Below are 25,453 nucleotides of genomic sequence, written 5' to 3'. Positions count from 1 at the left end.
AAATTAAGTTTTTGAAAAGGCCACGACTAATTCCAAACATGCTATATTAACGCTCAGCCTCACGCCTAGCCAATTTAAATAATAATCAACATTCGACCTTAAAGGTTGATTCAGCCATCATTTTGCTTTCTTACGAGTGTCATTAACTCCTCTTCAGACAAATGCCGATCGTTGTCATAAAAAATGACCCTGGAACATGTCTTCCTTTTTGGGGCGACTTTCATGTCGGTTTTACCGACCTCAAGGGAGTCAGAGATTACCTTGTCTCTTTGTCATCAACAATAACACTGATTAAGTACAATAAATGCCAGGTTTTACCCAGTAATTAAGCAGCCAAACTGATTGCTAGAAAACGCTGGACTATTCCACAGGCATAGAGAAGGTGCCACAGACGACCCAAAAAAAAAATGAAAATAAGAATAGAAAATGATATTCAGAAATACTCAACTGAACTCTAGAAATACTTGCCCAAAGATGATGTACAATAACAAGCACTCTATTCTATTTAAAACGTCAGAGAATTTATCAGAAAGGAAAAAAAGCTCCTTTCTTCAAGTATAAGTGACCCTTGCAAGTTCAGTTTAAACGTTCAAGAAGGATTCGGTTATTCAGTGTCTAGTATACAATAAATTTTACAATTTTTAAATCACTAAATTAATACTAATAATAATTTTAATCACTAAAAGGATACTCACTCCATACTTGTGATTCTAATTTCGTAATACCACTAGTTTTAGCAAGTAACTGAAAAAGAACATTATCCTTTTCTTCACCACCACTTGCAGCAATTTGATATGTAGCTTGAATTTGTGCTTTTTTTATTTCTAGCCACGCTAAAGACGAACAAAGCAAGCTTAAGGTTTTTCCAGTTCCAGTAGGACTTTCTAATACTCCATTCACTCCCTTAAAAAAAAAAACAGCATAAATTAATAAAGGAAATTGTAGAAAGCGGCTAGAAATTGTACGGCTTGACAAAGAATGTACACAACAAAAAACAAATGCCTATGACAGGTACTATTAGGAACTACAAAGTGGTAATCGGACCAAATATCCTATAGAATGCATAAAACTAAATAAGGGAGAAGTAAATGAAATGAAAATTAACAAGAGGAGCCTAAGAAAATTACACCTAGCCAAGGAAAGCCATTTAAAGCGCTTGGAACTTTATCTGGCTGGTGGCCAGCCATTATCTCTGGATTAGCTTCCCACAGCAGCACGGTAAGAGTGATTATAATTTACCCTTAACTAATCTACCGATGTCGGTTGAACAACGCAACCTCATTGAGGAACACCCACACGGTCCGACAATGCGGCTCTCTCCACACTGAGTCACCGTTTATGAGCGGCCAATTTTCCCCTTGACCTCTAAGTTCCAGGGTGGTCTGGTCACTGCCTCCTCCCCCCCACGCCCAAGAGAAGAGCAGTCAAACATCATATGCTCATTTGACTGGACCTTCCCGCAGACGCACAGCTTATCAGGTGCCAGGCGGAACCGAAACAAATATTGATTTAAATTTACATGGTTGGAGAGCACTCGGGCTCCCGTTGCCCTTAAAAACGAAGCAGAGGCATACCATTTCCCCAGATCCTGTAAAATCTATACAAGGACCTTCCCTTAGTCGTGGCGTGCCATTCTTGCTGCCATGCTTCCATCGCGAGGCTGTAAAGCCTCCTCCGAAGGCGGGAAATGGGCAACTGTTCGAAATTTAGAACCGGTGCATTGAGATCACCGTTCCGCTCGGTACAGGCCCGGCTCGAAACCGCATCCCAAATACGTCGACCTCCCAGCCTCTTCGCAATTACCACATGGCCGCCCGAACTTTCACCACTAAATCGATTGGGAGAGCCTTTCCCAATACAGTAGTGGCCTCGTAGAAGGTTGTTTTAAAAACACCAGTACATACAATTAAGCTCTGCGCTGGGCACTCCTTAAATATTAAATAAATGCTCGATTTCTATCCAACCTATGCGCCCAAACGGACGCCGCGTAAGAGATCATACTTTCGAAGACACCTTGGTACACAATGTACAAATGACGGCCCGACATTGCGTAATCTTTTCGAGCAATCCTTCTAACTTTGTGCATCACATAGACGGCGTCCGCCGCTACTTGCCTATTGTGGTTGCTAATGTGGTTCTCATCAAACAAAACACCTAGGTACTTATGAACTCGAACTCGACTGATTACACAGCCTTTATACTTAATACGGGGGTTACGACTGTATAATTATTTGTCTGCACCCTTGAGAAGCATAAGCTTTGTCTTGGACACAGAAATCCTTAAATTTTGAATGTACATCCAGCCCTCTGCGGTTGACAAAACCATTTTGAATTACCATGAACTAACAGGAGACAGTAATCAGCGAAAGCCTGGACCGTGACCCCTTCCGGGAATGTCAGTCCCTAAAATCCGTCGAATACCAGGTTCCACAGCAAGGGACCGAGAACGGTACCCTACGGGCTTCCCTGTTGACGGAATTTTCCACAACTAGGTGCGCATCCCTAAACAGAGCCGTGCGATCCGACAACTAGTAACGCACTACGGCCTGCAAGGCTACGGAACATTGCGGCGTTCCAACTCATAGAGGACAGAACTCCAACACAAGGAAGGAAATTCTGCTTCTATGTCAATAAAAATTGCAAAAACATATTTACAGTCGGCGCATTTCACTTCGGCAAGAGCATTTAAGATGCAATCCTCGGTACCAACCCCTTTCATGAAGCCATACTAGCCTCGAATTAGAAATGAGTTCATATCGATGCTTTCCCAGAGCCGTTCGACAACCAGCCTTTCAAGCAACTTTACCGGCAAGAGGCTGACAGGCCGATAACTGCTGACCTCACTCGGATCCTTTCCTGATTTTAAGAGCACCCTCACCAAAGCCACCTTCCAACATTCGGAAAGCAACCCCAGTTTAGGCACCCCAAGAACAGTCTGCCAAGCGGCTCTCTTATGACAGGCAGCAGATGATAGAAAATTATAATAATTTGGAATTCATAAGCGAGCGGCAGGCGAAACAGCTACTGGAGGCCGACGTTCAGAAAAGAAACTGACTGAAGGCTCAGCTGCTGGCCGAGCGGAGGCCGCAGATATTGGTATACGATATGCCAAAGGCGACAAGGGTGAAGTAGTCCGAAATCCTCAGGGCCGTGCACGGGAAAAATCCTACATTGGATATGCCATCCAAGATTTCCTTCGGGAAACTAAGGTGGTCAGGCAGCTGGGAAGGACGGAAGCCTCAAAGATTCACTGGGTGTTGAAGACCTCGCCAAAGATCCGGCAGGTCTTGGTTGCCAGTGGACGTGTGTTTTTCGGATGGACCTCAAATAGTGTCGTGGACCACATAGAGATCGCCCGGTGCTACAAGTGTCAGGGCTTTGGTCACACCACTCTCCGCTGCAGAGTGCAGTCGGAGATGTGTGGTCAATGTGCCCTTCCGGGGCACAGGGTAAGCGGTCGGGGTAGGGTGGTCGGCTTCCGCGGGGTGGATGTTATTCATTCTCGTGGGGGACGGCCGCTATCAGCGGTCATGATTGGCTCAGATTCATTGGGTGTCTTTTGGATACCCGAATGGTCGGATGAACAATTCACCGTCGTGCGAGTCACGAGGGGTACGCTTGATGTTGTACTAGTGTCGGGATACTTTTAGCTTAGATGGTGTATCGATGACTTGCTGGCTAAATTGGGCAGGATTCTAAACGGTCTCCCAGGCACCAGAGTGCTGGTTGCTCTGGACGCTAATGCCAAGTCTCCCGCCTGGGATTGATCACTCACTGACCCCAAGGGCGCTGGTATCGAACAGTTCGTGGAAGCCAGGAACCTCTACTTGATTAATGATGCAGAACAACCGCCAACTTTCTCTTCCCAACTGGGAGAAAGTTACATCGACATCACTTGGTGACGGGCGACTTGCTGCGAAATACAAGTAGTTGGACTGTCTGGCCCGAGGTCAGTGTGAGCGATCATAGGCTTATAACCTATGAGATCGTTTACGGAGAAGGTCTAAGTTCTCCAGATTCGGGACGCTATAACCTAAGGGGCTTGGATCAGCACAGGCTGCGGCGCGAGTGCGCGGCTGCCTTGCAGGGGTTGGAATGGCGCATGGAGCACAGACAGGAGGAATTGATGGCTGAACAATTCGTCCGGACCATCAAGACAGGCATCGGAGATTGCCGGGAGCCGTCTGTTAAACGTAGGCTGAAACCCGGGAAAAAGTGGTGGTCCTCTGACCTAAGCGTGCTGCGCGCAACAGGTAGGTCCGCTAGAAGATACCAGCGTCGCTTTCTAACGGGGATTATTATTGATAACGTGCGCGCCGAGCGTTGTAATGAGTATATTCATGCCACCAAGGAAGCCAGACTCACGTTATGGCAAGACTCCATGTGCGAGTTGCAGCGCAGCTCCTGGCAGCTGGCAAAATCATTTTGCCAGCTGAGTCCCTGCCATACGGGCTGTGAATCCCGTAGATATAGATCGAGTAGTTTCTCTAATGGCACTAACAAAGGGACCCGGGGATTGACCAACTTGACCAGGATATATTCTACCATCTGCTGCCTCTCATAAGAGTCGCGTGGCAGGCTGTTCACGGGGTGCCTTAGCTGCTTCCCGACTTGTTGGAAAGTGGCTTTGGTGAGGGTGCTCTTAAATCCAGGAAAAGATCCTAGTGAGGTCGGCAGTTATCGGCCCATCAGCCTCTTGCCGCTAGTCGGCAAGTTGCTTGAAAGGCTGGTTGTGGAACGGCTCTGGGAAAGCACTGAGTGAACGGCTTTCTAAATCAAGACCAGTTTGGCTTTACAAAAGGGGTTGGCACCAATCGATTTAGTGGTGAAAGTTCGGGCAGTCATGTGGAGATTGCAAAGAAGCAGGGAGACCGAGGTATTTGGGATGCGGTTTCGGGCCGGGCAGGTATCGGAACGGAACGGTGATCACAATGCACCGGATCTAAATTTCGTTCAGTTGCCCATCTCCTGCCTGCGGAAGATGCTGCAGAGCCCCGCGATGGAAGAACGGCAGCTGGAATGGGACACCACGACTAAGGGAAGATCCCTGTACAAGTTTATACGGGATCTGGGGGATGGTATGCCTCGAGTTCGTTTTTTGGGGCATCGGGTGCCCACGTGCTCACCAACCATGTTAATTTGAACCAATATCTGTTTCGATTCCGCCTGGCAGCTGAATCGATATAATAGGCGTCTACGGAGAGGTCCAGTCAAATGAACACCTGATATTTGACTGCCATGCTCTTGGGGGTGGGCCATAGACCGGGCCATCCTGGAACTTAAAGGTCATGGGGAAAATTGGCCACTCACAAGCGGCGAGTCAATGTGGCGAGAGACGTATTCTCGGACCGTGTGGGAGTTCCTTGATGTGGTTGCTATATGCAACCGACATCAGTAGTTTACTTAAGGGACTCCTAACGTACTGCTGTGGGAAGCTAACCTTGAATTATGTAGCTGACTACCAGCCAATTAGGGCTCAAGCGCCTTAATATGGAGGACAGGTACTTGCTGGCATTCAGCGACCTAGGCGTGACAGCGAATTGCTGTCATGACAAAGTAAATTTTAATTTATGGATGTCATATATATTTTTAGTAGTTGTCGGGGTGCGCCTACCCATTTTAGTAAATATAAGACAAGTGAGCGGTTGGGACACGTAAGCCCCAGTGGTGTATGGGACCGCGCTTAGACCGCCGTTTGTGACACAGACATTCAATCTTATGCTTTAAGGCGACCGAATGGAGTGGTGGCAGGAGAAATGCCAAGAGAACCAAAAAACATTTCAAAAAAAAAAAAAAAGAAGAAAGTTTCAATAAACCTTTCACTCTGATTTTTGTAATTTTGCACCGATTTAAAAAATTATTAAATTATTATTTAACATAATTATTTTTCATTTATTATTATTTTTAAATTAATATTTTTAAATTTAGGTTATCTCACCTCCCAGATATTGCATTACATCTTTTGGGTACCTATAATGGAATATTTTCTGATTGGGTTTTTTCCAGATTCTTGGTCAGAAGCATTGGTAATCCCCGTAATGAAACCTGTAAATATAAATCATGTTCCTCAAGTTATCATCCTATCTCCTTAACCAGTACCGTATGCAAGTTGATGAAAAAATGGTAAACCGTCGTCTAGTGTGGTACCTAGAAACAACTTAATTTGCCCTGAACAATGCAGTTTTCACCAAGGTAGATCGTCTATCGATGTAGTTTTTTTTTAATTTGTCATTCAAAATGCCTTCCTATTTCGCCAATGCCTAGTTACATTTTTCGATATGGAAAAGGCGTATGACACACCCTGGAAGAAAGTAATCATAAATAAACTGCATGAATGAGGTATACAAGAAAATTTCCTTGCATTATAAGGGGTTTCATCAGTAGTTGGTCCGAAAATTTTATACTAGAAAATGGAATACCACAGGGAAGTGTCCTTTGTTTGCCGTAGACATGAATACCATAACAAACTGCGTGCAAAAACCCACTGTAAGTTCTTTATTTGTAAATATTAGAACTTACTTACGTAAGTATAAGAGGCTACTACAAAACATAATAACCTACTTAGAATCGCGGTGTAAAATAACTGGATTCATGTTTTCTCCAGAGAAAATGAAATGTAATTTCTTTTCACGCTTGAGGTAACACGTTGACCCGTAAACTGCAAGAGGTGGAAGAACCCCATTTACGGGCGCCTGGGCAATGTCGGGCTCGCTAACAGATTCCGCAAGATGTTATTAAATGTGTATGTGTTCCTGCGCACTACCGACTAAACCTCCAGCTCTTGCTACCCACCCTTCTTGATACAGGTGGTGTGCAATACTTCAAGAAGGGGGAATACGCCCTCACACACTTTCACACACCACAGACAACAGACACGGACCTCACACCCACAACATACCAAACATCAGACTAAAATCTCACCACACTCTACGACATTCAGTAATCACTCAAAAAACATACATCACGCTGCACACTCCACACCTCACTTCAAACACAGTCATATCCAATCACATAAACACCTCACAAACAATCAAACAATAGAGTATACTTACCTCATGGGTCACCATCGAACGCAGGAGCGAAGTATCCACGACCTCATCGCACCCAGGCGATCCTACAGGGAACCCCTTAGGCCCTCAGCCGCGTGCCTGTCCTCCCCCGCACCCTGCGACGATCCCTTCTTCTGCCCCCTGCGAGACTCCTCCCAGACATACAGTTTCTCCATGATTTTCCTAGCAAACTTTCGTCCAGTTTTCCGCGCTTTTCAACATGATCTGTTGCAGTTCCTCTGGAAGAAATATTTTCCTTTTATCTATGGTGTCCAATATTTCCCTCCGATATCTTCAAATTGGGGGCAGCGAAAGAAAATGTGATATGCTGTCTTTTCCTCGTCTACACACATTGGACAACTAGCAGAGTGACCTAGCTTAAACCTAAAAAGGCATTCTCTGAACCCCCCATGGCCTGGTAGAAACTGTTACACAGTAATCCAGCGAGCCATGGGCCCTCTCGTACCAACTTCTCAGGTCCGCAATTACGCGGTGTGTCCATCGGCCTCTATCACTAGTGTCCTACTGCATCTGCCATTCTCTACTCATTTCTTCCATAATGGAGCTAGCCACTCTCCTTTCTTCCGCAGGTGTTGACGCCCATTGCTTCGTGCGGATGATTTCCAGATCGACAGGTAATATTCCCGCAAATACTTCGACTGCCTCTCGACAAACCGTGCGATATGCAGCTGTAATACAAAGGCCGCTCCTTCTGTGTATTGATTTGAAAGCACCCCTGTATCCCTATATACGCCGTATCTAATGACACCTCCCCATATCTCGGCACCCATATCTGTCAGCCTCCTCCTCTGCTGCCTCGGTCCCCCACAGTTCAGCAGTAAACTGGCAACTAGACGCATGACCTTTTCAACCTTCAAGCAGGCCTCCAAGACGTGGGTGCCGAAACGCATCTTGGCGTCCACCCATATTCCAAGATATTTTATCGTATTCCTTGAAACTATCTTTTGGCCCTCAAGCACCATCTTCAATGTTGGCCTTCACTTGGTTGTTGTAATTACAACAATCTCCGTCTTATCTGGAGCCATAGTTAACCCGACTCCGGCCATCCAGGTTTTGATTGTTGTGTATGAGTCTTATATCTGAACGATGGACTCTCTCAGGGTACTCGACTTTACCACAAGGTGCCAAGTCATCAGCGTAACCTACGACAGTGGTGCCCGGCGGTAGAGGAGTGCAAAATACGCCATCACACATTATATTCCAAAGGGCCGGCCCAAGGATCGACCCTTATGGACTTCCTCTATCTATGCACTGTTCGAACGCTTCGTCCTTCACTTCGCAGATCAATTTGCACTCACTGAAATATAAGAGAATTATCCTTCTCAGATATAGACGGACTCTCATACTCCCCAGCGCAGTCCTAATGGCGTCACGGGTCACACAGTTAAATGCGTTGCGTACATGAAGTGCCACAAGCATACAGATCTTCCTCCCTCCAATGATTCTCCTTGCCTAACAACTTCTGACACTACGTCCAAAGCAGATTTTCCTCTGCGAAAATCTAATTATTTACCCGAAAGTCCCCATGTGTGCAGCAGCATACGCTCAAGTATCTTTGTCATGGTGTCGATCATCGCCAGTGGTTTATAAGAGCAAGGCAGCACCGGGTCCCCCCTGGCTTGAGAACCAAGTCCAGGCGCTGTCATCTCTACCTCTGAGGGAACACCCCCTCATCTAGGCAATTATTGTATACCTTCAAAAAGGCATCAGGATCCGCCCCAACAGCCAACTGAACTGCCAAATTTGGCAAAAGGTCTGGTTCCGACGCCTTATCCAGAGGCATCCGTTTCACTGCTGCTGTAATCTCCTCTTTGGTGAAAAGTGGAGGAGAATTCACATCGTCCTCAACTTCCACAACAACCCCATCCCCATGAGGTAACAGACCCAAAATTATGTTCTGAACCTCTCCAGTGTCCAATGATAAGGGGACTCTAGCTCTTAGTGCCTTTTCAACGACAATTTTAATTAGATTCCCCCATAGGTCTGTATCAATTTCCAAGATGAATTGCTTTCAAGATGCCCTTTTAAAGTCTCTAATAAGCTTATTGAGCTCACTCCTGCACCTCCTACATCAAGCCATTCATAACTGCCCTAGTGAACACAGATGCATACACTGCGCAAGACTCCTAGCCCCAAGGCACTCCCAGCATTCCCAGTTTGATCAATGGTTAGTTTGATCATAGGTAACACATTTAAAGGAGTTGAAGGTAAAATATCTAAAAATGCTAGACATGCTGAGATTTCTATTCTGGATAGATTGTATGTACAATCAGGGGACCTGATTGTACATACATGTTGCACTTCTACCACACGCTGGTCCATTCCCACTTAGACTATGGCTGCGTGGCTTATTTGTTGGCACAGGCCACCTCTCTGAAGATGCTCGATGCAGTCCAATATTCATTTATCCTTCTGGCTACAGGTGCAATTCCTTCAAGCCCTGTAAGTCTACTAGTAGACAGTGGTGAGCCATGGAATAAACAAAACCAAATAATCTACTCCTATGTAGCTCATATTAAAGCACATCCATCCTGACAACCACATCCAACCTCAATATTGGCATCTTTCAGTCTAGCCTCAGCCAGGAAGCCACCAATGCGAATGCCACAAGTGACACTCCCATCACTGTACTACTATCATGAACTCATACACAAAACACATCATACCAATCTTAAATAAGACTGAATGGACTTCATGGTGGAAGGAACTGAACTACCTACCCGAAATAGGCAAAAGTGAGTTCAGCACACAACATGAAACATTAAGCATAATTCAAGAAGTAACAACATAGAACATTTAAACATAATAACAGTAACAACACTAACACTAAACACAAAACCCGCATTAAAATGCAACCAAAGCATCCTACCTTTGATGCAGTGTTCTCCAACCAGCATGTTATTCGATATAAGGAACGGTCAAGATCTACTGCTCCACTAACCATCAGAGCTCATCGCCTGCCTTTTCTTATCTCTAAATATACCATTACCTCCAGTTCCTCCTGTTATTCAACATTATTATCCCCCCTTCACTGTCTTCTCTCATGAATTATTGCTTTAGTTTTGTTCAATACCAATAAAAAAGGACATGAATCTGCTTATCTTACGAAAAAAGATTTTCTTAATATTGTAAATAGCATAATTTTAGATGTTGTTTATGCAAGCGGCTCTAGACGCTGATAATTCTGTTGGTTGTGCTTTGGTGGTTGGCAGTTGCACATACGTGTTTGGCCTTACCAGTATCATCAGTGTTTTCGTCACAGAGCTGTTTGCAATTAACAAGGCCTTAAATATACTTAGCCAAACTTTCCTACACATACTTGTCTGTTCAGATTTCATGACTGCCTTGCAAGCCATTAGTAATACATACTCCACACACCTTGTTGTTTGTGATGTATACACAGACAAATATCTCTGAAATTACTCATTGTAATACAACTGTGAGTCTCTGCTGGATCCCCAACCATACTGAATTATTCAGGCAGTGAGAACACTGATTGTGCAGCAAAAGAGGCTTGTTTGCAGCCTCCTTTCACTAATCATGTTGTTTCGAATGATCTTGTCTGTTTTTTGAAGTGTGGCGCATGATAAGTGACAAAGTGAATGGAATGTTAACATTAATAATCAACTTCGTCCAGTTAAGGGCACTCTGTCAACCTGGAGCTCATCATGTAGGAATAACAGTCATGAGGAGGTTATTATTTGCCATTTGTGAATAGCACACTCTAGGATCACTCTAGATATCTAATGACTAAGACTGTTGCACCCATTTGTGTTCACTGTGACTGCCAACTGACAGTACGCCACATACTTGTGGGCTGTGTACGTTATGCAGAATTGTGTCAGAAATTTAAATTAGGGTTAACATCAAAAATATTTTAGGGAATGATATGACAGTGTTATCAAATATCTTAACAATCCCTTAAAGCTATCTCTTAATTTTTTCTCTATTTATGCCATTTGGCACAGGCAAAATGGCATTTATCCACATACACTGTGTTTTTTTTATTACTTTTGTTTAATTTTAGGTTAATCTTTTAAATTAAATGTTTTATTATATAAATATAACATTCAGGCAGTAACGACACTTTGTCATAAAAAATACCGCTTCTACAAAAATACCAAATATGAAACATAAAAATCCATCAAGCCATTTCTAAGAAATTGATGTACATACATGGAAATATAAGTAAACACATGAAAAAAAAATGTTTTTCATTCATTCATCAGTGGCCAAATATTGGCCTGATCCCAACAAATAACATAAGAGACCTACCTACACAGTATAATCCTCTTATCAAATGATACCAAATGCATGAAATTAGTCAATCTGGTTAAAACTTATACAAAAACATAAATAAAAAATTATACAGGTTAAACTGAGAACTTCCTGCTTTTAGAAGTCAGTTAACAACATTCTTCATTAAGTATTTACATAAATTTGCCATTTAGGAACTCCAAGGCATCTCCTTCATTGAAATGTAAATCCCAAATCTTCATTTTATTACACAACCATTAAACAGAAAATATAAGTAAAAACAAATGAACTAACTTGTGCTGTCAGGCGTGGATATAATAAACACATTAATACCAAACTGTTATTGAATGGTGCAAAGACAATAAGTATTACAAGATTACATTCAACAATAATTATTTAACAACCAGAAAGATAAAAGTATTGAAGTTTTTTCATGTTACTTTCTACTAGAAAAGAAGTAAAAAAAATGGGCGTTATAACAAAATAATAGGGTATGCACAAAATTCTGAATGACACAAATTGAAATTTAAACATTTAGAGAAATAAAACTGTCACCTATTCCAAGTTAGGCAATAGCACATTTTCAGGTATTCTTTAATATAACTAAAATATTTTTTTTAATTTTTTAATTACACTCAATTCAGCAGTGTTTACTACAAATCTTATTCTTCTAATCTTACTTATCTATTTATAAAATCCTACTTCACTTTTCCAACATAGAATTCCTTATGTATTAATTCCATACTACCAATTCTTTTCAAAGGAATATATTAGTTCAATATGCTCTAGAATAGGTATAACTTAAGAGGTTAAAAGTACAACCAAACATTTCCACACAGGATACAAATCTGGGGATTTTCCATCCATAGGATGCCTTAAACCTGTTCTCAAACAGCTCTTATGCATAGTAAAAGTAGACTTACCAAATGTCCAGGATTAGCCCGGACAGTCCTAGTTTTTTTAGTACTGTTCGGGGTTACAAAAATGTCCAGGATTTAAGAATTTTTACTGGCGAAGATTGTTTTTTAATTTTAGACCTATATGTTTGACATCGTGTGTTTAAACATTCTCTTACGGCCGTGCATCTATCAGCTGACCTTGGAGCAACGTCAATTTTGACAGAAGCATGGCTACCAGTCTTGCCACAACATTTTACTTAGTCATTTGGCAACAAAACAGGGGCAATGTGTTTATGCTGTTTTTGTGTATTCATTAACTCATCTAAACGTCTTTCATCATTTTATCTCTATTCACTTTTCTGTCATAGTTTAGCAATAGACAAAAGAAAATGTATTTAATGTTAACTTGCAAAAGAAATACAAATTTTTGAAATTGTGTAATGACAGTAACAATGAACGTGTTTATTACATACTATGTACTGGTGAATTTTCTGTTGCACATAAAGGAAAGGGCGATATTGAAGACCATGTGAAAACACCTAAACAGAGGAATGCTGTTAATGCTATTGCTTCAGCAAATAAGAGAGATTTTTAAAGCCGAAGATGGGAATAACATTAACAGTGATCTGAAATGTGCTGCTAAAGAAGCTAGATTTTCATTCCACACTGCTAGACACGAACTCAGTATCAAAACACCAGACTGCACATCTAAACTGGTTAAAAAGTTATATGACCCAAAATTTTCATCGGTTGGAACTGAAACCGAGGCAATTATTGCTACTGTTATTTCGCCATTTATATTTGATAATGTGTTGCATTATTTGGAAAACATTAATTATGTAACAGTAATGATGGATAGCTCAAACAGAAGTGAAGTAAATCTTGTTCCGATTGTTATTAACATATTTCAGTCTGGTGGAAGGAATTCAAATAAACTTTTAAATTTTGATGAAGAGTCAGGTGAAACTGCTCAAATTTTAATTCAATATCTTTTGCAGTGTGTGAAAAAACACAAATGAAGAAAAGTCGGTTTGTTATACTGCTGATAACAACTAACAGTAATTTTGGTAGTGTGAAGAGAAAGGAGAATGAAGATATGTTCAAAAAAGATCAAAGTGATTTAGAGAGACCTATTTTAGGAATTGGTTGTTCAGCCCACATTGTACACAATTCAGTACAAACAGCATGTCATTCTCTACCCCTGGACATAGAAGTTATCGTTATAAAAATTGCTAAATATTTTCACATATATACAGTAAGATTACAAAAAAGTATTATCTCATTAGCAATATAAGGTTCCTTAGTTAGTTACCTGCAATAGAAAGAATTCTTTCCATTTTTGATGGCCTAATATTTTTTATATTTCTTATCTTGTGACAAATGCCCAAAATTATTATTTGATTTTTTGAAAATCTAGAGTGAACTTTTTTGAAATTTTTATATGGTACTCTACAGTTATTTAATAATGTAGTTTTTAAATTGAAAGCTAATTCTATCACAGCAACAGAAGCATTTCAAACACATTCTGAATTAATTTATCAACTTCAGGAAAGAAACACCCACAAATTTATACCATCTTCTGCCAAAGAATTTCTGTGTACTCTAAAAGAAAATAATGATGTTCGGGAACAAAAATTCTTCGCAAATGTAGGCAATTTGTATAATTCTAGTATCCAATACTTAAGAGTTGTGGAGAACCAATTTTGATAAAGTTGGTAAGTTTCAGTGGATAAATTGATGAACTGAAATTGCCTGGTCTGATTTAAAGGAGTGCGATTCTATAAATATTGATGACCTATTTGATGAACGTACATTGCTGAACCAGGTAATTCAAAACTAAAGGGTAGGTTGTGGTTCAAGTTCTGAAAAGGTACCAGATACTATTGAAGAGAAGTGGAAAGCATTTTTTAAGGAGTTGCAATATTTCTAAAATGGTTGAGTTTGCGATGGCTTTGCTTGGGGCATCTGCTCCAGTTTAGAGAGTTTTTCCAATTACAGGGAATATATGGTCTGCAGAAAGAAGTAGACTTTCAATATCTACTGTTAAACATTGCTAAATGTTAAAATTAATTCATAGCTTTCTTGTTGTGAATTTATTATGTAATTGAAACAAACAAACCATTTCTGTTAAGTCATGTCTAGTGAAAAATACTACTGAATAAATAAAGTTTAATGTTTCAGTAAACTGTTAAGACTTTTAAATAATTTCAAAAATGTGTCCTGGGTTGGACCCAAAAAATATGGTAAGCCTAAGTAAAAGGCAATTCTTTACAGAAAATATTTGAGCTGACTGGCACATCATGGTCAGATATGCAGGGTACTGTATAAAAGGTCCCTGTAAATAAGGACAGAATGGACATTCACTACCTAGGCACAAATTAATTTTTTTTGCAATCCTATAAGTAAACTCCTCTTTTGCCTCCACACCCTTTTTCAGTTACACTTTAAACCTTCTTCCCTGGTCGTGATAAATGGATTTTGTAATTTATGCACAAGTAATCTATCCTGGTATAACAGGACCATAAACAGACTGCATCAACTATTTTGCGGTTTGGTGGTGGCAGCTTTATCTATGAATTTGATTGGGTACCTGGTAGTTATACAAAGAGCCCAAGATGAGGTACACATCAAGTAAAGCAAGTCCTGCTAATGCATACTTAGATACTTCAAATATGGACTTACTGGTTTTGATAAATTATGTCAGTTATACACAAAAATAAAACAAACATGTTTTTAAATTAATCTAAAACATATAGGATTGTTTTCATAAAAAAAAAAGGTTTAATTTAACTTATATAACACAAAAAATGCAAGTGTAAATAGAGAAAGAAATCCACAAGATAATCTTACCTTCTGCAAACATTCCAACACCTTACACATATATTCTTTCTGAACATCATATGGTTCAAACGGAAAATTCACAGGTATTTCATTTATAATAACTTCAGGCATGGTAAATAATGAAATAGTAGCTTCTCTTCTTAAACGATAATTAACTTTTAAGATTTACTTTTAAGGTTACATTCGAGAAAACTGTACAAAAAAATAAACACGAAAACAATAATTCTAGAAACAGTTATTAAATATTAATATTTTGTTAAATCATATTATAAGTTTAAAAACTAATCTCAGTAAATAATGAAGTAATGTATTTTCACTGCAACACAAGAACACATTCCCGCCATTCTGCACCAACCACTGCGATAGAAATTCATTTTCTCTCCTATTCCAGGTTACGGTTCGTATCTGATCAAGAATTATGAACTTCGTTCTAAAGAAATTTGAATGTAAAAAGAAACTAATTTTTCAATTCCGTTTTCCTGTAAACATCTTATTATCGTACATTATTTACCGTAAGTGTTTTCATTACCAGTCGGTATCCTTAAAAGTGAGATTTTTCTGAAACTAGCAAAAGAATGCATGATAATGGCTTCAAAAAAAATCATCTACAGCAATACATTACAAACTACCTTAACGATAATCCCGGAGGCTAAACAGGAAAACGAAAAGAAGCCAAAAGGTTTGTCGTTCAGTTTGATATTTTCATACGCAAGAGTGTTGCTTTTTAAAGCATTTTCTCGAGTGGATTTTTAATTTTTCAAAAAAAAGTAATTGATGTTACAGCATAGATTTAAATTAATAATTGCAAACCATTTATCAGTTAACCATCAGAATAAAGTACCTCGTTACATCCAAGTAGATGTTGCAGTGCCAGGGCATTCGGAAATAATTTGGAGTGAGATTGCCTGTAAGTTTGTATAGGATTTTAAAACATAACCAATAAGGGCTGTGATTCCTCCAAAAGTACCAGTTTAATGCACCTCCCCTTTTTCTATTTAGCCTCCGAAACCACCGTACGGTATTACTTCAGTGTACGAGTAAGGATGATATTTATGAATGTAAATGAAGTGTAGTCTTGTACAGTCTCAGGTCAACCACTCCTGAGATGTGTGGTTAATTGAAACCAAACCACAAAAGAGCACCGATATCCACGCTCTAGTAAAAAATCCTTATAAAACTGCTTATACTAGGATTTGAACTGCAGACCACTCGACTTCGAAAATTAGCTGATTTGCGGTGAGGAGTCAGCACTAGACCAACCATGTTGGTTAATAGACTTTTTTTTAACCTCCGGGATCACCGTTAGGTATTCAGAGGATGAGATGAATTACAAATTTTGTAGCGTGTGAAGATGCCATGCCTAACCGGGATTCGAACCCGGGACCTCCGGATAAAAGGCCGAGATGCTACCACGAAGGCCGGCGGGTTAATACAATTTTTTCTTTCTTCTTTGATCTCCAGGACTACCGTTAGGTATTGCTTCCGATGATGAGATGAATAATTTGTAGCGTGTGTGAAAATGCCATGCCTGACTAGGATTTGAACCCGGCATTTCCACACGAAATGCCGAGACGCTACCTACTCAGCCATGAAGGTCTGAATTTTATTATTTATGCTATTTTTATAAAATTAAAAAGTTTGAACAAGTAGAAAACAGAATCCCTTTCCCAGAAAGATGGATATATCACAAATCTCCATTAAAAGTCTGGATAAAAAATTCATCAGACGGAAGAATTTTTATTAAAAAAATATATAGTTAAAAAAAATCATCAATCGTTTCAACGGTTTGATGCAATTCTCCAACAAACTTCTTAATTTGACCCTCCAAGATGAAATGAAAAGTAAGTTTAAAAAGGATAAACCTTACTGTTTTTATTGAATTCCACATGGTTTTTTTATGACTGTCTTTTTAATTTGCATAATTATCTACTGATAACTTACCGATATGCCATGCCTGACCGGGTTCGAATCCCGGTCAGGCATGGCATTTTCACACACGCTACAAATTATTCATCTCATCCTCTGAAGTAATGCTTAACTGTGGACTCTGAGGTTAAACGAAAAAAAAAACTTACCGATATGTAGACAGTTTCATCATAACTAATATATCTTATCCACTGACTAAAGCTAATTACTAATATTATTTCCCGTTTTCTAGCGGAAAATTTTCTCTACTCGGATAATTTTTTATTAATTAAGAGTTCTAATTACAGCAATATCTCTTAATGCATAAAACACTTAAGATAAACTGTCAGCTGATGAACATTAAAGTTATCTATTAAGTAGCATTTAGCTTAATGTTTATTCCAAATTTGAGTTAACAGGCCTCCAACAAAATTCGCTGCGAACGCAAGCTTTCGAGTATGAATGAATTCAGTTTTTCTATAACATTTAATTAAAAATTACGGTAATTAGGGAAGATAGTCGTGATGAAACAATAAATACTTTCAAAAATTACTTCAATCATACTAGAGTTGTTACTCTAAGTTTTACGAGGAAGCTCATGACTGACCATTACTAAAATAACTGAGTAAAAATTGCATTTTTAGTAGTTCGATTTACAAAGAATATAAATCAATAGACAAAATAATCTGAACCTCGATGAATGATAAGAAAATTCGGAATTGATTAGATAAGAAAATTCATCACGGAAGACTTATTTATCTCAATCTAGATTTTTGTAAATGACATCACCGATAGCCTTGACTGTGGGTCAGCGGCAAACTTCTGTATAATAGGCTATTTTTCGTTGGCCAAAACTGTTTCTGTTGGATGAGTAATTTCTTTTACGCATTTCATAACTGAAAATGAGAACTGCCACTGTTGGCGCCTGTTGACGACAGGGGCGTTAGTAGTTTAATGTAAAATAAACTTGCTCGTTCGTAGGTTGTACATTTTTGCGGCATGTTATTTGTTGTTGTTATAACCTTTTCTATGCATAACATTAATTATCATACGAAGTTTAATAATTAATAAAATAAAATGTTAGAAAGTCTTGTGGCGTGGGTGCTAAATAATTATCTTGGGAAGTATGTTGAAAATTTAAATACTGATCAATTGAGTATTGCCCTCCTACAAGGTAGGTTTATTATGCTTATTAAATACTTTTTTATTAACAAGACAAAATTAGCGTAATTAAGACATTTATCAGTGCATTCCGTTTTTCTAATAATAGATAAATTTAAATGTTACAACTTTATTTGCTGTTGTCAATTTAACCTTTTAAATGTTATTTTTAAAACTTCCTTCTGACAGTTATTCTTGTTCTTTCTGCTTCTATAAATGTTATATAGTCAAATTTTCCTTGCATTACTGTAGGCTGTATTTACCTTTAACTTGTTATTTTTAAAGAAGTTTTAGTGTAAATCATAGGTTTATTTTTGGGTTAGTTTTTTCTCTAATGTGATTCCTAATAAAATCTTCCCAAGTCACACATGTAATATTTATTTTTACAAATGATTATACATAGACCTTATTTCTGGGAATTTAAGACTAATCATTATTTCTTTAAAGTGATTATTTTTTCTTTGATTTCAACAGTATTTGGGTTTATAAGTTGTACACAGTTTGATATGAGATCATACTGTCTCAAACTGACGGTAAAATTGACCTATTATCATTTATCTTTCTTTTGGTGGTTAATGTAATTGTTTAAATGGATTTATTTTAAAGAATTGATCTTCATTATCAGGTAATTCAGTACTTAATAACAACATTAGAAATTCTAATTATAAATGGATAAAACAATCTTATATTTTTTATCACGATAAGAAATTATTATCTTCTTTATTTAATGGATGAATGTTTTTCAGTAAATAGGATTTTTCTTATGCATGAGATAATCGAAAAGTTCATCACTTCTGCTCAACTCTTCAATAAAGCTTTCAGTTTACATGTTTGTTTTCAACATAACTATATTCTTTCACTGATTAAATATTGTAACAGAATTCTCTTGAAATCTAAGTGTGAATACATTATTGGACATTTTTTCTTATGTTTAAAATAATTATTTTTTATTCATAAGTTCTTCACAGTATTATGTTTTAGTATCCTACCTTTCAGCCACACCAGAATGAGAAGCAAATTTTAATTTCTAGTAAAATTTGTTTTTTATTTTTATGGTACCATCACTGTAGATCATTTATTTACATAGGTACATAGGTTTCTACATCAAGTGACAGTCTTTTCCTGTAATTATTTAAATTTAAAAAGTTTCACCAATGTTTTTAATTTCTTAAAACCAGAATTAGTAAAAATCAGTGCACAATTGCAAATATGATGATTTGTTATGACAAATTTTTCTTTAAACAAAATTAAAAATATATCTTTTTTAAGATACATACCGCTGTATCATCAATATAAAAATTAGATAAGAATAAAAGTTGTTATTTCCAGAAAATATTACTGAATAAATAGACTGCAGTTTTTTCTTTGTGATATATAATACTCATTCTTTAAAGTTTTATTAGCGCCTGTATGGATGTGTGGGAGTTATAGAGGCAATATGTTAATGATTTGACTTGGCAGAGGGAAGTAGTTGTGATATATTTATGTATATTAATAAGATCATAATTATGTCTTATGGTTAAAATTTGCTTAACAAATTAAATCATGAGAAATATATCAGCTTTTATTTATTTGTTTCTTTTTTTTGTTTTGCTCTTGTAGAAATATGTGTTTGTTAAGAATGGATAAATTTAATAACATAATAATTAAAAAAAAATAATAATAATAAATAAAACTAGAGACATTTAACTCATTGAAATCAAATGATCCAATCTGCTACTGGTAGGTAATAAAACACTACTTTTTGGTACTAAATTTGGTACTTACATATTAGTCAGTTGACCAATAAATTGCAAACTTTTGGGTTTTTGCTAATATCACTTGATATAACCATTATATTACAATTTTTAAAACCATTTATATTTATTTTATAAATATAACTTAACCTATGCTCGCTTCGCTTGTTAACCTTGATTAATTAGCACAGTAATGTTTTGAGTATTTAAATAATAAATTAAGTAATTATTGCAATTATTTATTTAAATAATCATAATGTTACTGTTAATTGGTCGAGGTTAGCGAGTGAAGGTTAAGTTTGGTTAATTTACATCTATAACTATAAGCAGCAAACTTTTTGGGTTATTGTTAACATCACCTGATATAACCATTATATTAACATTTATATTTATTTATTTTATAATTATAATTTAAATAACAAAGATGGAGACACCTTCCTTGGTAAAATATTCCAGAGGTAAACTAGTCCTGTGTTCGGATCTCCAGGTGAGAACTACTAAGGAAGGAGTCACCAGAAAATTAAAAAATAACATTATATGAGTCGAAGCAAGGAATGTTGGAAGTCCAAAAAAAGGTTGGGAGGTTAGAAAATTTAAAGAGGGAAATGGGTTGGTTAAATGTTGATGTATTAGCAAGGTTTGACGGGAAGAGGAAAATGACTTTTGGTCAGGTGACTTTAGAATAATTAACTCAGCATCAAATATAGGGCAGGCAGGATTAGGTTCTGTAATGAACAAGAAGGTAGGGAAGAGAGTAGAGTATTTCAAAAAGCTTAGTGATAAAATTATTGTAATAAGGAAAAAATCAAAAACTAACTGACAACCATTATTAACATCTATATGCATACAAGTGCCCATGATGTTGAGGTAGAGTGTGTATATGAAGAAATTGATGAAGCAATTAAACACATAAAAGGCGATGAAAATTTAACAATAGTTGGATACTGGAATGCAAGCATTGGATGAGGCAAAGGAGAAAATATTGAGGCTGAGTATGGGCTGGGTAAAAGGAATGAAAAAGGGGACCGATTTATTGAGTTTTGTATGAAGTATAATTTATTAATTGCCAACACCTAGCTTAAAAACCATAATAGAAGATTATACACATGGAAAAAGCCTGGTAATACTGCAAGGTATCACATAGATTATATCATGGTTAAACAAAAAGATTTAGAAATCAACTACTCGACTGCAAAGCATATCGTGGGGCAGACATTGATAGCGACCATAATTTAGTGATAATGAATTGTAGATTGGGGTTTAAAATCCTGAAGAAAAGGTGTCAGATGAATCGGTGGAATTTAGAGAAGCTTGAGAAAGAGGAGGTAAAACCTGAAGAAAAGGTGTAAGATGAATGTGGAATTTAGAGAAGCTTGAGGAAGAGGAAGTAAAGAAGGTTTTGAGGAAGACATTGCAAGAGGTCTGAGTATTAACAATAAGGTAGAAAATATAGAAGAATGGGAGAATGTTAAAAAGGAAATTCTTAAATCAGCAGAAGTGAACTTAGGCAGAACAAAGAGAACTGGTAGGAAACCTTAGGTATCAGAGGATATGTTGCAGCTAATGGATGAACGTAGATTGTATAAGAATGCTAGTGACAAAGAAAGCACTATCAAAGGAAACTATCAAAGAAAGGAACTATCAAAAATTAAGAAATACTGTAAAATGAAGTGCAAATTAGCAAAAGAAGAGTGGATTAAAGAAAAGTGTTCAGAAGTAGAAAGAGAAATGATCATTGATAAAATAGACAGAGCATACAGGAAAGTTTAGGAGAATTTTGTGGTACATAAATTAAAATCTAATAATGTGTTAAACAAAGATGATTCACCGATTTATAGTATGAAAGATAAGGTCGATAGGTGGGTGGAATATATTGAAGAAATATATGGAGGAAGAAGAGGATGAAAAGGGAGATACAATACTGAGATCTGAATTTAATAGAGCATTAAAAGATATGAATGGCATAAAGGCTCCTGGGATACCTGCAGAATTACTGCGCAGTGCAGGTGAGGAAGCCATATATAGATTATACAAACTGATTTGTAATATTTACGAAAAAGGAAAAGTTCCATCAGACTTCAAAAAGAGTGTTATTGTCATGATACCAAAGAAAGTAGGTGCAGATAAATATGAAGAATGCAGAACAATTAGCGTAACTACTCGTGCATCAAAAATCTTAGCTAGAATTCTGTACAGAAGAATTGAGGGAATGGTCGAACTGAGAATGTACAAGACTACACTTCATTTACACTCATACATATCATCCTCATTCATCCTCTGAAGAATTATCTAAACGGGAGTTACCGGAGTTTAAACAGGAAAAAGAGAGAGGAGAGTGGAGAAGTGTTACAAGAAGACCAATTTGGTTTTAGAAAAAGTATAGGGACAAGGGAAACAATTTTAGCGCCCAAATTAATAGTAGAAAGAAAATTAAAGAAAAACAAATCAACATATATGGCATTTATGGACTCAGGAAAGGCATTTGATAACATAGACTGGAATAAAATGTTCAGCATTTTAAAAAATGTAAGGTTCAAGTATAGAGATAGAGAACAATTGCTAACATTTACAGGAACCAAACTGCAACAGTAGTAATCAAAGAACATAAGAAAGAAGACGTAATAAAAAAAAAGTCTGACAAGGATTTTCCCTATTCCCGATAGTTTTTAATCTATTGCTAACATTTACAGGAACCAAACTGCAACAGTAGTAATCAAAGAACATAAGAAAGAAGACGTAATAAAAAAAAAGTCTGACAAGGATTTTCCCTATTCCCGATAGTTTTTAATCTATATAGAACTAGCAGTTAATGATGTTAAAGAACAAGTTAGATCCAAAGTAACAGTGCAAGGTAAAAAGGTAAAGATGCTACGATTTGCTAATAATAAAGTAATTCTAGCTGAGAGTAAAAAAGATTTAGAAGAAACAATGAACAACATGGATGTCCTACGCAAAAACGACCACATGAAAATAATCAAGAACAAAATGAAAGTAACAAAGTGTAATAGAAATAATGTAGATCTACCATTGAATATAAAAATAAGAAGAGAAAAGATTATGGAGGTAGAAGAATTCTGTTATTTGGTAAGTAGAATTACTAAAGATGAATGATATAAAATGCCGAATAGTACACGTGTAATGAGTTTTCAATCAGAAATATAATTTGCTTACATCAAAAATTAATTTATATGTCAGGAAAACATTTTGAAAGTATGGGTTTGGAGAGCGTAGCTTTATATAGAAGTGAAACTTGGACGACCGGAGTATCTGAGAAGAAAAGATTAGAAGCTTTTGAAATGTGGTGCTATAGGAGAATGTTAAAAATCAGATGGGTGGATAAAGTGACAAATGAAGAGGTGTTGCGGCAAATTGATGAAGAAAGAAGCATTTGGAAAAATGTAGATAAAAGAAGAGACAGACTTATAGGCTACATGTTAAGGCATCCTGGAATAGACACTTTGATATTGGAGGGACAGGTAAATGGGAAAAATTGTGCAGGCAGGCAACATTTGGAATATGTAAAACAAATTGTTAGGGATGTAGGATGTAGGGAGTATACAGAATTGCAACGACTGGGACTAGATAGGAAATCATGGAGAGCTACATCAAACCAGTCAAATGACTGATACCCACCGGGTTGGTCTAGTGGTTAAAGCGTCTTCCCAAATCAGCTGATTTGGAAGTCGAGAGTTACAGCGTGCAAGTCCTAGTAAAGCCAGTTATTTTTACATGGATTTGAATACTAGATCATGGATATCGGTGCTCTTTTGTGGTTTGGTTTCAATTAACCACACATCTCAGGAATGGTCGAACTGAGAATGTACAAGACTACACTTCATTTACACTCATACATATCATCCTCGTTCATCCTCTGAAGAATTATCTAAACGGTAGTTACCGGAGGCTAAACAGGGAAAAAGAGAGTCAAATGATTGATGATAAAACAAAAGAAAACCTACGTTCTCTTCACTTGATAACCTTGACTAATTAATTAATACAATAATGTTTTGAGTATTTATAAATAATAAATTCAATAATTATTGCAATTCAGTTATTTATTATTTAAGTAATCAAAACATTACTGTTAATTAGTTGAGTTTAGCGAGTGTTGGTTAATTTATATCTATAATTCTAAGCAGAATGCGTATATTTTTAATTTGCAAAATATGTTATTGATGTTAATATGTTAAGTAAAAGGAACTATCGGCAATTAAGAAATGCTATAAACAGGAAGTGCAAACTGGCGAAAGAAGAGTGGATTAAATAAAAGTGTTCAGAAGTGGAAAGAGAAATGAACATTGATAAAATAGACAGAGCATACAGGAAAGTTAAGGAAAATTTTGGGGTACATAAATTAAAATCTAATAATGTGTTAAACAAAGATGGTACACCAATATATAATACGAAAGGTAAAGTCGATAGATGGGTGGAATATATTGAAGAGTTATACGGAGGAAATGAATTAGAAAATGGTGTTATAGAGGAAGAAGAGGAAGTTGAGGAGGATGAAATGGGAGAAACAATACTGAGATCTGAATTTAAGAGAGCATTAAAAGATTTAAATGGCAGAAAGGCTCCTGGAATAGACGGAATACCTGTAGAATTACTGCGCAGTGCAGGTGAGGAAGCGATTGATAGATTATACAAACTGGTGTGTAATATTTATGAAAAAGGGGAATTTCCGTCAGACTTCAAAAAAAGTGTTATAGTAATGATACCAAAGAAAGGAGGGGCAGATAAATGTGAAGAATACAGAACAATTAGTTTAACTAGTCATGCATCAAAAATCTTAACTAGAATTCTATACAGAAGAATTGAGAGGAGAGTGGAGGAAGTGTTAGGAGAAGACCAATTTGGTTTCAGGAAAAGTATATGGACAAGGGAAGCAATTTTAGGCCTCAGATTAATAGTAGAAGGAAGATTAAAGAAAAACAAACCAACATACTTGGCGTTTATAGACCTAGAAAAGGCATTCCATAATGTAGACTGGAATAAAATGTTCAGAATTTTAAAAAATTAGGGTTCAAATACAGAGATAGAAGAACAATTGCTAACATGTACAGGAACCAAACAGCAACAGTAACAATTGAAGAACATAAGAAAGAAGCCGTAATAAGAAAGGGAGTCCGACAAGGATGTTCCCTATCTCCGTTACTTTTTAATCTTTATATGGAACTAGCAGTTAATGATTTTAAAGAACAATTTCGATTCGGAGTAACAGTACAAGGTGAAAAGATAAAGATGCTACGATTTGCCGATGATATAGTAATTCTAGCCGAGAGTAAAAAGAATTTAGAAGAAACAATGAACGGCATAGATGAAGTCCTACGCAAGAACTATCGCATGAAAATAAACAAAACAAAAGTAATGAAATGTAGTAGAAATAACAAAGATGGACCACTGAATGTGAAAATAGGAGGAGAAAAGATTATGGAGGTAGAAGAATTTTGTTATTTGGGAAGTAGAATTGCTAAAGATGGACGAAGCAGGAGCGATATAAAATGCCAAATAGCACAAGTGAAACGAGCCTTCAGTAAGAAATATAATTTGTTTACATCAAAAATTAATTTAAATGTCAGGAAAA

The 25,453-nt window shown here is 37.2% G+C and overlaps 2 protein-coding genes across 4 annotated transcripts in view; one reads left to right on the top strand and one right to left on the bottom strand.

Moving 5' to 3' along the window:
- Positions 1-17,238, bottom strand: part of LOC142332307 (regulator of telomere elongation helicase 1 homolog) — a 366,979-nt gene extending 349,741 nt beyond the window's left edge. Inside the window, exons 1-3 of one of the 3 annotated variants that reach the window (XM_075378664.1) lie at positions 17,143-17,238; positions 15,077-15,259; positions 696-903 (exon numbers count right to left, since the gene is read on the bottom strand). In XM_075378664.1, coding sequence (XP_075234779.1) covers positions 696-903; positions 15,077-15,178 — 310 coding nt within the window. In that variant the 5' untranslated portion in view covers positions 15,179-15,259; positions 17,143-17,238. Of the gene's footprint in view, positions 1-695; positions 904-15,076; positions 15,603-17,142 lie in introns of those variants that run through there. The other 2 variants (XM_075378663.1, XM_075378665.1) reach the window with 2 other exon arrangements.
- Positions 17,239-17,910: 672 nt separating this feature from the next.
- Positions 17,911-25,453, top strand: part of Vps13D (vacuolar protein sorting 13D) — a 250,013-nt gene continuing 242,470 nt past the window's right edge. The window contains exon 1 of the mRNA XM_075378066.1: positions 17,911-18,146. Within this exon, the coding sequence (XP_075234181.1) occupies positions 18,050-18,146 (97 nt within the window). The 5' untranslated portion in view covers positions 17,911-18,049. The remainder of the gene's footprint in view (positions 18,147-25,453) is intronic.

The sequence above is a fragment of the Lycorma delicatula genome, chromosome 11 (genome assembly GCF_047948215.1).
Source record: "Lycorma delicatula isolate Av1 chromosome 11, ASM4794821v1, whole genome shotgun sequence".
Lineage (NCBI taxonomy): Eukaryota > Metazoa > Arthropoda > Insecta > Hemiptera > Fulgoridae > Lycorma > Lycorma delicatula.
Note: the sequence above shows the minus strand (reverse complement) of the source record. Positions and strands in the feature narration are given on the sequence as shown.